Genomic DNA, 14,006 nt, shown 5'->3' on the forward strand with positions numbered 1-14,006 from the left:
CCCAACTCTGTTTTTTTTGTGTGTAAAATTTCATATTCTTCTTCAATTCTTTATTCACTTGCTGCCTTTTGGTTAAAATACACATACCGTCCGATCACAGGCATTCCAATCGCCGTGTAGAAAATACTTCCAATATATTTCTTTGATTTCTACATAAGATTATAAAGAATAAAATACAAAATTGTGAACAAATGGAACATATAAAACTAGAATTACATGATGCACAACAAACATTGCATGATAAAAACACATAAGTAAATTACGTCTCAATCCTTCGAGGGTGGATGTAATCCGTCTTGCTTGGGAGGGATTGAAAGAGTGCTTTCGAGCATAGACGAGAGATCATGCATCTGTGACATTATTCTCTCCACATCGTCAGATTTTGACCCTGCTCTTACGCCGGAAACATCTCCGCCCTCCACCACATCTTCAGATTTTTTTTTTCATCGTTAGTGCTTGCATCTCCCCACTTAGTGGGAAAAGGCTTTGTTGTTGTTGTTGTTGTTGTTGTTAGTGCTTGCATCAGCCAACCTAAACACGCAACAGAAAAAGGAGTTAACATAGGTTCTTTAAAGAACGAGCACAAGTATTTTCCATGAAGCTTCACGTATTACATTATTGAAAACGGCAAATTAGCATTCCACGGTGATTCGAAACAGGATTCTGCAGCTATAATAGCACCGATAAACGTTGGCTTATACACACACCTGTCTAATACAGAAGGCTCTGGCTGCACTCTGTCCACTTCAGTTGAACTGTTGGAACTGTTAAATGCTCCTGCTGAGAAATCTGGTTGCAAAAAGCTACCAAAATCCAAGTCACCGGAGCTGCTAGTGCCGAACAAATTTATTTCTGAAGTGTGGTCAACAGCTGCCGTCTGATTAATACTTTGTTTTACAGAATTATCTGCAAGATTTGATGCATTCTTGGAGCTAGCAAAATCATTCCAAGCATCGAATGAATCACCATCCGCATCAGTAGTCTTATTATCAAGAGCCTTGTTGCTAGTGGTCTGCAATTGGTTGTCTTGAACCCAATCCACAACACTTTGTTTAACAGAACTATCCACAAGATTTGGTGCATTACTCGAGCTTGTGAAATCATTCCAAGCATCAAACGAATCATCATTCTCCACAGTAGTCTTACCTGTTAGGAATGTCGGTACAAGCCAAAGACAATGCTTGATGAATACAAGAAAGTATAACACACATTTTCTATCACTCTAAACTTCACTCACACACAATGTGTAGTGGAACACTCTCACTCTCAAACTTGAAGTGGAACAACTCTTATAACCCTCACTCTTGGAGTGGAACACTCTTACTTTGTTTTTTCACATCTCATGATACATACATGCACCCCTATTTATAATTGAGTTTTGCCGACTTATACACAAGCCCATCGACTTAGGCTTGCATGACAGCCTCAATATTATTCAAACAGCTAGAACTTTCTAGCTTATGCATGCACTCCACCGACATGCATATTTGGACCAGATTTTTCTAGTTCCTTGGCATTTGATAAGATGCTAGAATTTTCTAGCATCCATCCTTTATAATGGGTTGGACCTTTAATGTCTTTCATCATGGGCTGGACGCATGGTATACCAACATTACCATCAAGATCCTTGTTGCTAGTGATCTGCAACTGGTTGTCTTGAACCCAATCGACACCATCAGGAAAAGAGTTATTCACATTTTCAGCTATTCCACCCTTCACCTCAGCAAGGATTTCCAACCGTTCAGGCCCTCCAGAAAACCCAGAGTTGGAAACGCCCAACAGATCATCTTGAAACCAGTCGGAGGATGCAGACCCAGTCACACTATGGTTTGATTTTTCATTCGTTGAGTCCACTACAGATCCAAATACCGTGCCTATGCGGGCAGAAAAATCCACCGTGGAACCCACAAAGGCGTCAAGGGATTTTGATTCTTGGGGAAGGCTTTCAGAAGCTTGAGAGAGGCTTTCAGAAGCTCGAGGAAGGATTTCAGAAGCTAGAGGAAGGGTTTCAGAAGCTTGTGATTCAGAAGCAGCAAACTGAAAACTTGCCGCCCAACCAGAATCACCACTCTCTCCTTCAGTAGTCTGCACAACTGTCTCAAAAGGCTTTACATTCTCAAACAACCTAAGAGTTTCATGACCTTGGAAACTCTCTTTACCGACAATCTGTGTGCTGGACCCGAACAACTCTTCGGAATTACTCGAAGCACCATCTTTCTTTCCTCAAAGAAAAAGTTGTCGAGATTGACTCCAGCCAAATCTGGTAATTTGAGCAGATTGGGGATCTCATTTGGGAGATCAGTCTCAATTTTCTCTGGCTTAGAGGTCCATTTTATTTCAAGATTTAAGAGATCAGACAGACTTAACTCATCCTTCCGCGCAGTCTGTGCTCTGTTTAATTCATTTGCTCCAACAGGTAAATCCACTATCTCCTGCAAACCGAAGTCTAAAACTTTACCAAGTATTCAAGAAGCCCCACAAAATTAATTTCAAAGTCTCTACATTGACGAGAGGACAATAAACCTCATTTCTAGCAAACGAACGATAGACCGACAAAACTATAATTTCCCACTTAGATGATATGGTTGCGGAATAAATGGACTACAAAACTATAATTTCCCACACACCTACGAATTACGTGTGTGGTCTGCTTAATATCGAGTACTAAGTAGCTTCGAATCAGATAAAGAATTTTCCATGCACTATAGATTAACATAAATAGCTTCGAATCAGATAAAGAATTTTCGACATCATGAATGTCATAATGTTAGTCATTCAGCCCCAAAGAGAATGCTCGCTAATGATAATTCTTCTATGTTATGGCATAGGAGACTTGGGCATATATCCAAGGAAAGAATGATGAGATTGGTGAAATTAGGTTCATTGCCAAATCTAAGTTTTCACGACTTAGAAAATTGTATTGACTGTTATAAGAGTAAAACCACTTCATCAAATAACAAGTCAAATTCGAAAAGAAGCAGTGATCTTTTAGAAATTATTCATACTGACGTTTGTGGTCCATTTCCAACTAGAACGATTTGTGGCAACTTTTATTTTGTGCTCTTTATAGATGATTGCTCTCAGTATACATATCTTTATTTGATTTCTAAAAAAACACAGGTTTTAAATTGTTTTAAAATCTTTAAACTTGAAGTGGAAAAACAATTGGAAAAACACATTACGGTTGTAAGATCAGACTGTGGAGGAGAATATTTTGGTAGGTTTACAGAAGCTGGCCAACAAAAGGGACCATTTGCCATGTATTTGCAGCAAGAAGGCATAGTTGCTCAATATACTACACCTGGTACACCCTCCCAAAGTGGAGTTGCAGAACGTAGAAATCGAACCCTAAAGGAGATGGTTAGGAGCATGTTTTCCCATTCACAGCTCCCTGAGTTTCTTTGGGGAGAGGCTATAAGAACAGCTAATTACATACTAAACCGTGTACCAAGTAAAGCTGTTTGTTCAATTCCTTTTGAACTTTGAACGGATTTGTACCATATGTATTGATCACACCTCTAATAGCGTGTATTATATTGGCGACTCCTATAGGACATGAATGGTAATGCCATCTTACTAAACTTTTGTTGACATACAAACATTTATGTTGTTCGTGAATCCAAAACATCAAAGAATAATCAACTTGATCAATAGTTTAAATATACAGTCTGACAAGAAAACTTTTATGTGGACATGTCGTCTAAAGTATGTTAATGAATGCAAGTAGAAAAAAGTTTCGAATTCAAATATATTACGAAGGGCATGAGATTAATAAGTTGTTTAACAAGAAGTAACTTACCATGTTCTTCTATAAACTGGTAAAGCTGGTTGTAGTCTCCACTGACAAGAAAAGAAGGGTATGCAAAAGAATGGAGGAAAATCTCCTCCAGGGGCTGAAGCACACCAATCTTGACAGTGGGGAGGAGCTGGAGGGCTAGCCACCGGTCGAGCATGGCGTAGCCAGGCTCCGCTATCTTGGGCGAGCTTGCCGGGTCAGCTCCAACTAAGCATTTAGTGAAAAACTTGAAGATGAACTTCTGGAGTGGGATCAAATAGCTGGCACTCCCATCTTTGGAAACATCTGCTTCTATTGTGTCCCAAAAGGTTGAGAGGTTGGCAGTGAGCTCAGGCACCCATGTCTTGGAGCTTCTATTCAAGATGTCCAAGGCAAAGTTTTTTATCTGTGAAGAAGATATTAAGATGGTATTGGTAAGTTGATAGAAATTAAATTTACCAAAAGACGGGAAATGTCGATTAAAATCACATTCTATACAGTAGATTTCATATCTTGCGAGATGAAAACGTCTATCGGAATCAAATTAAACACGCCCTAAGAACTCAGGGTAGCAAAATAAACTTTGCCACTAATAGGTGGCTACCAAATTACCTAAACCCTAGAGAAAACCTTTTTCATGAATTGTAGTTTCATACTATTGAACCCCTTTTGATCTTTTTGCATAGCGCATCATGTATCAACAAAAATAGAAAAAGCTATTGCACAACCTTCCAATTAGGTTCAGGAATTTCTTGCACGACACGTTAACCCATTACAAAACGACATAAAAATAACAAGTTTCAAGTTAATTTGTTAACGAGTCGAGTTACTATCGGGTCACCCTTTAACAAGTCGAGTCGTTACGAGGACCTGATAAGATACTGTATGTTAAATTTAAACATTAGGCACACCCGACATAATCTGTTAATAAATCGAATCCTTATCTGATCCCCTGTTAAGAATCCGTTAATATATCGGATCGACATGACTCGACACGTTTTTCAGGTCTACTTCCAACCCAAGGTTTGTGATAAGATTTTGAACCAACGCGGGTCCTACTTGTACAATTTTGGGCAACAACGTAGTGGAGAGGATGAGCATCTAGTCATTTCAAATATCATTAAGGACAGGTAAGAGGAAAACCGTAAAATAACAGTCGTTAATTTATCTTAAAAATTTCTGTGTGGTTTCAAGTCTCGATCCCTAGTTTTACACTCCCATTTCGATTAAAAATTAAGAGTGTGAAAATCACCGTCGAAGAAAAAAAAATACTCCAAAAAAATAGAGGGAGAGATAAACTGTAGGAAATTAATCCCATGTATCTCATTTCCCAGACACAACTGCAACTAAAAATCACCACCATCCAATTGTTGTAATGGATGAGGATCCTCTTTCTAAGTTTCGGATAATTGTGTCTATTCATCATACATTGTGTCCAGTTTCTGTGTGGTATTGTTTGTAATCAATTTTAAATAAAAAAATTCAAAATAATTTCTGATCGCAAGATAACAGATGAACTAACACGATGAAGTGATATCCAGAATCCTCGCAAACAGAATCCGGATAAGATCTTATTCCAGTTGTAATGGTCCCCCATCGCATACATTTTGGACTGATTTGTCCCTAAAGCATGACACATGTGATATACATTTGGACCATATGGGACCTTTTTTTTTTTTTTTTTTAAAACCATATGGGACTTTTCTAAGGAACACGGAAAACACAAACCATTATTTTCTCCGGCCAAAATATCGAACCAATCACTCTTCGGAAAATCTACTTCTGGTTCAGCAACAACTGAAAACAAGAAATATCTTCAAATGCACAGCACAATTTTCTCTTTCTAAAGGCTAGTGACGTTCTTTTGTTAGACTGTGAATCTAAATTGTACATTTTAATTTTTAACAAAGATATACTAAATTAACCATCCAAACAGTACGTTGCGACAAATCAAATTAATAATTTGAATTCACAGTCGACAACCTATAGTTTAATATTTCTAGTAAAATACTGGATGAGTTAATTCATTAACCACAGTGCAAAAATCTTCTCAACCCTTTTGACAAATGAAAATTTCAAGCTTGTACTTTGATCCAAAAAATGAAATTCAAGCTTTTACTAGCTGAAGCTCTGAAATCGATTCAATTAAAACAGGAAATCAGCAAAAATAATAAAATAAAACTAAATTTGATTGCCAAACTGATTGGACATACTTATAGATCCATCGTGTTATCCTAATAAACTCATCATTTAATCCTAATATGTTGTAAACATTCCTAGTTTAAGTATGATTGTGTAAATCCTAGATAAGATTTGATTCTAGTTATCCTTTCCTATTACAACTTGTATTACTTGGAGGAGAAGGAATATCTTCTCTCCCTTTACTACTATAAATAAAGGCACAATGTAGGAGGGATAACAACACACACATTCCCCTACAATTCTACAAACACACATCTCTCTCCTCTCTCTCTCTGCCGCCGGCCCTAGTCCCTCTGTCAGATAAAATAGACCACAACACGTTATCAGCACGCTTCTACCGCTGCGCTTAGGAATCTGACGTTGGAGATTTTTTCTGCATCAAACCAATTCATCCATATCATCACGCAATCAGGTTCTTTCCAAACAACGGCTTTTAACTCGATATTTTGCAAGCCCTGATAGCATGAACATTCACCATGATGCATGACCCAACTTTACGTTTTACGTATTTTAGATTCTACATAAATTGTGTATGCTTCATAATCAAAATTGCTACAATTATGTGAATTTGATATTTGTCATGAATTGAATCCTACATATGTACATGCATTGAAACTATTATTTGCATATGCATCAACGTAAATATGTGATTCATTAAAATTATACATGCACATAATATAATTGAATACAAAAAAAAAAAAAAAAAAAAAAATTTAGGGCTGCACACAGCAGCCCATTCCCCTCTTCTCACCCCGTGGGCCTGTAATCCCACCCGAGGGTTCTTGGCCTATATTTTTAGGCCCCGAGATTTTATTATTTAATTTTTTTTTAAATAATATGGGTTTTTATATTTTCACCCACATTTTAATTTGGCCCCGAAGACCAAAAATAAATTAATTCACTTATCATTATACAATATTTCTGCATATATTCTCTGCATATTTGTTTGCATATATATTTGTGTTTGCCTGCAGGAATATATGAACCTGAAGTTCATAATTACTTTGAAACCCGAAGTTTCTTATACACATGCCTTGTTAGAAAACCCGAAGTTTTCACTTAAATATATCACCCATGAAAACCCGAAGTTTTTCATGCAAAATTAAACCAATACATGTCTATTAGAACCTGTATGTTCTACTCCTATGTGAATGGATTGATTTTTCTCCATTACACTAACCACATCTTGTTCATCCATTTTGTGATAGGAACATGTCGAACTTGAACAAACTCGACTTCACCGCTTTGGAGGTTTCTGGAAGGAACTACCTCAAGTGGGTTCAAGATGTGAAGCTCCACCTCACTGCAAAGAACTTGCGTTCTGCTATTGAAGAAGCAACAGATAAACCTGTTGGCGAGGCTGAAAAAGCCACTGCTATGATCTTCATTCGAAGACATATCCATGACGCTCTACAAACTGAGTACCTTGCTAAGGAGGATCCACGTGCATTATGGGTCGCTTTGGCTGATCGTTTCGATCACCAAAAGGACATATTCTTGCCTGAAGCAAGACACGACTGGCAGCACTTGCGCTTCCAAGACTTTAAGTCTGTGAATGAATATCATTCTGAAGTTTGTCGAATCCGATCACTTCTCAAGTTTTGCAATGAAACTTTGACTGAAGAGGATCTCCTGGAGAAGACCTACTCGACCTTCTCTGCTTCTAATATTGTCCTGCAGCAACAATATAGAGCTCAGAAGTTCACTAAGTTCTCGGATTTGATCTCTGTTTTACTTCTTGCTGAAAAGCAGAACCAGCTGTTGATGAAGATCATCAAGCTCGACCTACTGGGGCTACTGCTGTGCCTGAAGCACATTATAGCACTAATTAGCACCCAAAACGCCAAAAGAGGCGTGGTAAGGGCGGCCAGAAGCCATCCCACCAAGGTCAACAGAGCCAAGGCCCATCCAAGGGAGGAAACAAAGCCCAGAAGCGCCCAAACCTCGCTCCCAAGGCCCCGAACTTCAAGAATAAGGGCAAAGCACTTGCCACAATGAATGACGATATGTGTTATCGTTGTGGTTCCAAGGACCATTGGTCCCGTATTTGCCATGCTCCCAAGAAGGTTGTGGATGCATATCATTCTCGTCGTACGAAGTTTGAATCAAACTTCCTGCAAGTGGACGAACCGAAGACTACAAAGATGGAGGTTTCTGATTTTCAGGAGGATACCACTCCTATGGAAGATTAGAATCTTAGACATAGACTTATTTTTCAGTTAAAATAAGACAATTGGGGCCGAATTCCACCTTGTGGCCGAACCCCCCCTTGTTTTTGGTTGATTTTGAACAATTTTCCTTTATGTTTTGGATTATTAGTTGGCGATTTATTTTGGATATTAAGTTTTTTCCTTGAATAAATGAAATTATTTTGAATTGATACTTGTTTTTATAAACTTTTATGCATGTGACCGATTCAAATTAATTTTTCATTCTAGGTATGACTAGTGGGAAAGTTAGTTGTCTGGCAGATAGTGCAACCACGCATACTGTTTTGCGTGAACGCATCTATTTCACTAACTTCGTACCTAAGAATGCACCTCTGACAACCCTCTCAGGCCCATCCAACCTGATCGAAGGATACGGTCAGGCACGTATAATGTTGTCCAATGGTACAATCTTGACCATTGCTGAGGCACTCTATTCTCCACGTTCCGGAAGAACGTTACTAAGTTTCAAGGACATTAGAGATAACAATTACCACGCTGAAACCCACGTAGAAAACGGAGTTGAATTTCTGTGCGTAACTTCCTACGAATATGGCCAGAAGCGTATTCTAGAGAAGATGGAGCGTAACCCGAGTGGTCTGTATACTACGACCATACGCCCCATAGAATGCCACTATGTGGCCGGCCCTACCACAGGGACCGCGCACGAAATTACACTTTGGCATGATCGTTTGGGACATCCTGGACGAATAGCGATGCGCCGTATCCTCAAAACTTCACACGGGCATCCACTAACCCGAAGCTTAGGTTCGATCCATGAAATTGCATGTCAAACATGTTCTATGGGAAAGCTTATTACTAAGCCTTCTTATGACAAGATTCGTTCGAATCCTCCCATTTTTCTACAACGGATTCAGGGGGACATTTGTGGACTGATTCAACCTCCCTGCGGACCATTTAGATATTTTATGGTTTTGGTTGACGCTTCTACACGTTTGTCACACGTGTGCTTGTTGTCCACAAGGAACGCTGCATTCTCCAAACTGTTGGCTCAGGTTATCAAGCTCAGGGCTCACCACCCTGATTATCCGATCAAATCTATTCGATTGGATAATGCTGGAGAATTCACATCTAAAACTTTTGATGACTATTGCATGTCGGTTGGGGTTGAAGTTGAACATCATGTACCCCATGTTCACACCCAGAACGGCCTGGCAGAGGCTTTCATTAAGCGTTTACAAATGATTGCTCGATCGTTGGTCATACGTACCAAGCTCCCGATCGCTGCTTGGGGCCATGCAATATTGCACGCAGCAAAGTTGGTCCGCCTGAGGCCTGTTGCGACACAACCATTTAGTGCCCTTCAGTTGGTCACCGGATGCGAACCCGACATATCGCATCTGCGCGTTTTTGGTTGTGCGGTCTATGTGCCGATCTCGCCGCCCTTACGTACAAAAATGGGGCCTCAGCGAAGGATGGGAATCTATGTCGGATATGATTCTCCTTCGATTATTCGTTACTTAGAACCTTTGACAGGCGATCTGTTTACCGCTCGTTTCGCGGATTGTCACTTCTATGAGACAGTCTTCCCGTCGTTAGGGGGAGATAAGAACGTCAACGTTCCTAATGAACGACGCGAATTATCGTGGACGACTCCCACTTTGTCTCATTTAGATCCCCGCACCGCTCAGTCTGAAGCTGAAGTGCAGCGCATATTAGATCTCCAGAGCATAGCTCAGAGCATGCCAGATGCTTTCACCGATCTAGCGCGCGTGACAAGATCACATATTCCAGCTACGAATACGCCTGCAAAGATGGATGTACCAAATGTACGACGGACTACCCTCCTGGAAGCCCGGGACGCCAATTCTGGTGATCCACGTACATTAGCGGCTAGCCAATCATCTGCCCCTACACAAAAGCGTGGCAGACCCCTTGGTTCAAAGGATTCACACCCCCGGAAGAGGAAAACCACGGCACAAGGTCCTGAAGAGCCTACCGTGAATCCGACTATCGCTTACTCATTTTACCCAACTCATGAGGAAATTCTAGATTATGGAAGCGTCCTTGAAGAGACGAATCCTCCTCCCGAGAATCGTGAGATTTCGGTCTATTATGCTAGCTTAGATGATGTGTGGCGTAGAAATGAGATGATTGTCGACGATGCATTAGCATTTGCAGTAGCTACTGAGATCATGTTGAGCGATGACATTGAACCGCGTTCCGTTGATGAATGTCAACGTAGAGCTGATTGGTCAAACTGGAAACAAGCAATCCAAGTCGAACTTGATTCACTTGCGAAACGTAAGGTGTTTGGACTTGTAGTTCCTACTCCTCCACATGTGAAGCCCGTTGGCTACAAGTGGGTTTTCGTTCGGAAGCGTAATGAGAAGAACGAAATTGTGCGTTACAAAGCTCGTCTTGTAGCACAAGGTTTCTCACAACGCCCTGGGATTGACTATGACGAAACTTACGCACCCGTTATGGATGTGATTACTTTTCGATACCTTATCAGTTTGGTAGTTTCCGAAAAACTGGATATGCAGCTGATGGACGTAGTAACCGCGTATCTCTATGGGGATCTTGATACGGAAATTTATATGAAAGTTCCTGAAGGACTTACATTGACTGGTTCAAATATTTCCAAACCCCGGAACACGCTCTCAATTCGGCTGAGGCGTTCACTATACGGTTTGAAACAATCCGGAAGAATGTGGTATAACCGTTTAAGTGAGTATTTGACTAGTCAGGGATATGTGAATAACTAACTATGCCCTTGTGTGTTCATTAAGAAGTCACATTCCGGATTTGCGATTGTTGCAGTATATGTCGATGACATGAATCTCATCGGAACTCCTGAAGAGCTCGCGAGAACTGCTTCGCACCTGAAGTCGGAATTTGAGATGAAAGATCTAGGTAAGACTCGATACTGTCTCGGTCTCGAGATAGAGCATTGTTCGGATGGAATCCTAGTACATCAATCGAACTACACCCAGAAGGTGTTGCGCCGTTTTAATGAGGATAAAGCGAAGCCTTCGAGTACTCCTATGGTCGTTCGTACGCTAGATGCAAAGCGAGATCCCTTCCGTCCGAAGGAGGATGATGAAGAGATTTTGGAGCCTGAAGTTCCTTATCTAAGTGCGATAGGCGCTTTATTGTACTTAGCTCAATGCACTAGACCCGATATCTCCTTCGCTGTTAATCTTTTGGCAAGATACAGCAATGCACCAACACGCAGACATTGGACTGGCGTGAAAGACATCTTCCGTTACCTTAGGGGTACTACGGATTTGGGCTTATTCTATCCCTACGAATCCTTGAGTGATGCCGCACCCTATGCTCATCGGGTTGATTCTCGCCTTGTTGGTTATGCCGACGCTGGATACTTATCTGATCCGCACAAGGCGCGTTCTCAAACGGGTTATGTCTTTACCGTTGGAGGCACCGCAATATCTTGGAGGTCAACTAAACAGACCTTAGTTGCCACTTCGTCTAACCATGCTGAAATTCTCGCCTTACATGAAGCAACTCGGGAATGCTTTTGGTTGAGAGCAGTAGTGGGCCATATTCGAAGCTCCTGTGATCTTCATCCCGCCGTTAATGCCCCGACGACGATTTTTGAAGACAACGCAGCTTGCATCGAACAGCTCAAGAAGGGTTACATCAAAGGAGACAACACCAAACATATTGCGCCGAAGTTCTTCTTTACACATCAACAACAAGAGCATCAGAAGATTGAAGTCACGCAAATCCGATCACAAGACAATCTGGCCGACCTCTTCACCAAATCACTACCGAAGGCGACGTTTCAGAAGCTTGTTCATGGAATTGGTATGCGTAAACTTTCTGAGTTGTAACTTTGCTATTTCTCTTTGGAATTATGTCAAACTCAGGGGGAGTATCTTCTAGATACTTGCTTGATCTTAATGTACTCTTTTTCCCTACGATTAGGAGCATTTTTCCCACTGGGTTTTTGCTACCTAACTAGGTTTTAACGAGGCACCCACCTTGGGCTGGTCATATCCCTGATGACGTCTTGTAGACGTTTCTTTTGACTTTGCATTTCTCACGCATTTTTCCTTAGACTATGGATTTTGTCCCTACTTGGGTTTTTGCCATAGCCTTAGGGTTTTTTAGTGAGACTTACTACTTATGCAAGTTCCTACCTTATTGAGAATAAGCGTTGTTCCTTGGAATCAATGCCGACGAGTCGACTTCCTCAACTTCTGCATGATGCTGAATCTACCTTGAGTATTTACCCACTCAAGGGGGAGTGTTGTAAACATTCATAGTTTAAGTATGATTGTGTAAATCCTAGATAAGATTTGATTCTAGTTATCCTTTCCTATTACAACTTGTATTACTTGGAGGAGAAGGAATATCTTCTCTCCCTTTACTACTATAAATAAAGGCACAATGTAGGAGGGATAACAACACACACATTCCCCTACAATTCTACAAACACACATCTCTCTCCTCTCTCTCTCTCTGCCGCCGGCCCTAGTCCATCTGTCAGATAAAATAGACCACAACATAATAGACATAATTATTTATTTATTTATTTATTTTTGAGATCGGTTAGTTTAGCACTTCTATGTTGTAAAATCATTAAAACAACCAAATTTTCTAGATCAAAGCATGGTTAAATTAGCTAGAGTATATGTACTTTCACTCCCTACCCTAGTAATTTAACTTCGGCGCCCGTAATTTAGATTAGTTTAGAGTAAGATATCAGTAAAAGTATACAAAAGAAATCTACTAGAACCCAATATTTGCAAAAAAAATAAAGAAAAAAATGTACCTTAGAGTGTTGGGGTTCAGATGTATCAAGATAAGCGCAGGTCCTCAAGTCGCCGGTGAACTTGACACTGGGCATGAAGTCGCCGACAAGAACATTCTTCTTCTCGACCAACTCCATGTCGAACATGTACGAGAAGAACTTGCAGTCAAGGACGGCGACGACGTTGGGGTTGACGTTCAGGAACAGCGGGAAGCTGGGAGGGACATTCGTACGGAACACCGTGCTCTTGTACTTCTCGGTGCGCTTTTTGAAGAATGTTTCGGGACCCTGGAACCAGAAGTAGTCCAGGCGGTCCGAGACGGGGCCCAGCAGCGGCCAGCCGTAGGCTCCGGGGATTGTACGGACTGGCAGAGATGCTGGTGGTTGTGGTGGAGAGAGCGGTGGCGATGACGGTGAGGGGGACGGTGACTGTGACGATCGGATGCCTGGGGTCATGCTCATCATGAAAGCCATGATTTATTTTATTTTTGTTGGATTTTGAGATTTTGTATAGTGAAATGAGAGAGGTGATTGTGGTTTGGTCTTTCCAGTTGTGAGGCTTTGGCTGTAAAAGTTCAGAAAATACATGACTTGCTATATACCAGAAATTTTTAGGCTTTCTATCCAAAATGCCTCCAATAATTTATGATTTCGATTTTTTTAATTTAAAATTGATAAAAGTGATTATCTACCGTCAATTATTTTGATTTTTTCTATAAAAAAAATTCATTGAATAATAAAAAAAGAAGACATAACTACCTCAATTTTGTCAAATTGTTTTGGCCAATTGATTATTAATCTGGGGGTGTTTTGTCATCTTGATCCTTATTTAACAGAAATTTTTCACTAAAGAACTAAAATGATTAACGATGAACAAACTCATGGATCACTTCTATCTCTTTAAAATCTCAGGAATCAACTTGAAGAGTTATATCAATCTTATGGACCATTTTGACTAAAAAGCTAAAAAAAATTATAAGTAATTGAAACATGTATCTATATTGTATTATTTCATGTGTTATAGTAAAAATAAATAAAATGATTGATGTCTTATCCACACGATAAACTTACACATAACATA

General features: G+C 40.3%; 1 protein-coding gene across 2 annotated transcripts; it reads right to left on the bottom strand.

Moving 5' to 3' along the window:
• Nucleotides 1-115: 115 nt before the first annotated feature.
• On the bottom strand, nt 116-13,510 carry LOC139193653 (fatty acid hydroperoxide lyase, chloroplastic-like). Of its 2 annotated transcripts, XM_070817100.1 has the most exons (4): nt 12,947-13,510; nt 3,800-4,181; nt 708-2,432; nt 116-531 (listed from the first exon to the last, which is right to left on the bottom strand). In XM_070817100.1, exons 1-3 carry the CDS (start codon nt 13,397-13,399, stop codon nt 2,401-2,403), a joined length of 867 nt encoding a protein of 288 aa, XP_070673201.1. In that variant the 5' UTR covers nt 13,400-13,510; the 3' UTR covers nt 116-531; nt 708-2,400. The 2 variants fall into 2 exon arrangements, with proteins under 2 accessions (XP_070673201.1, XP_070673200.1); XM_070817099.1 differs by lacking the exon at nt 708-2,432.
• Nucleotides 13,511-14,006: the final 496 nt, after the last annotated feature.

Source organism: Malus domestica, chromosome 17 (assembly GCF_042453785.1).
Source record: "Malus domestica chromosome 17, GDT2T_hap1".
In the NCBI taxonomy this organism is placed as follows: Eukaryota; Viridiplantae; Streptophyta; class Magnoliopsida; order Rosales; family Rosaceae; genus Malus; species Malus domestica.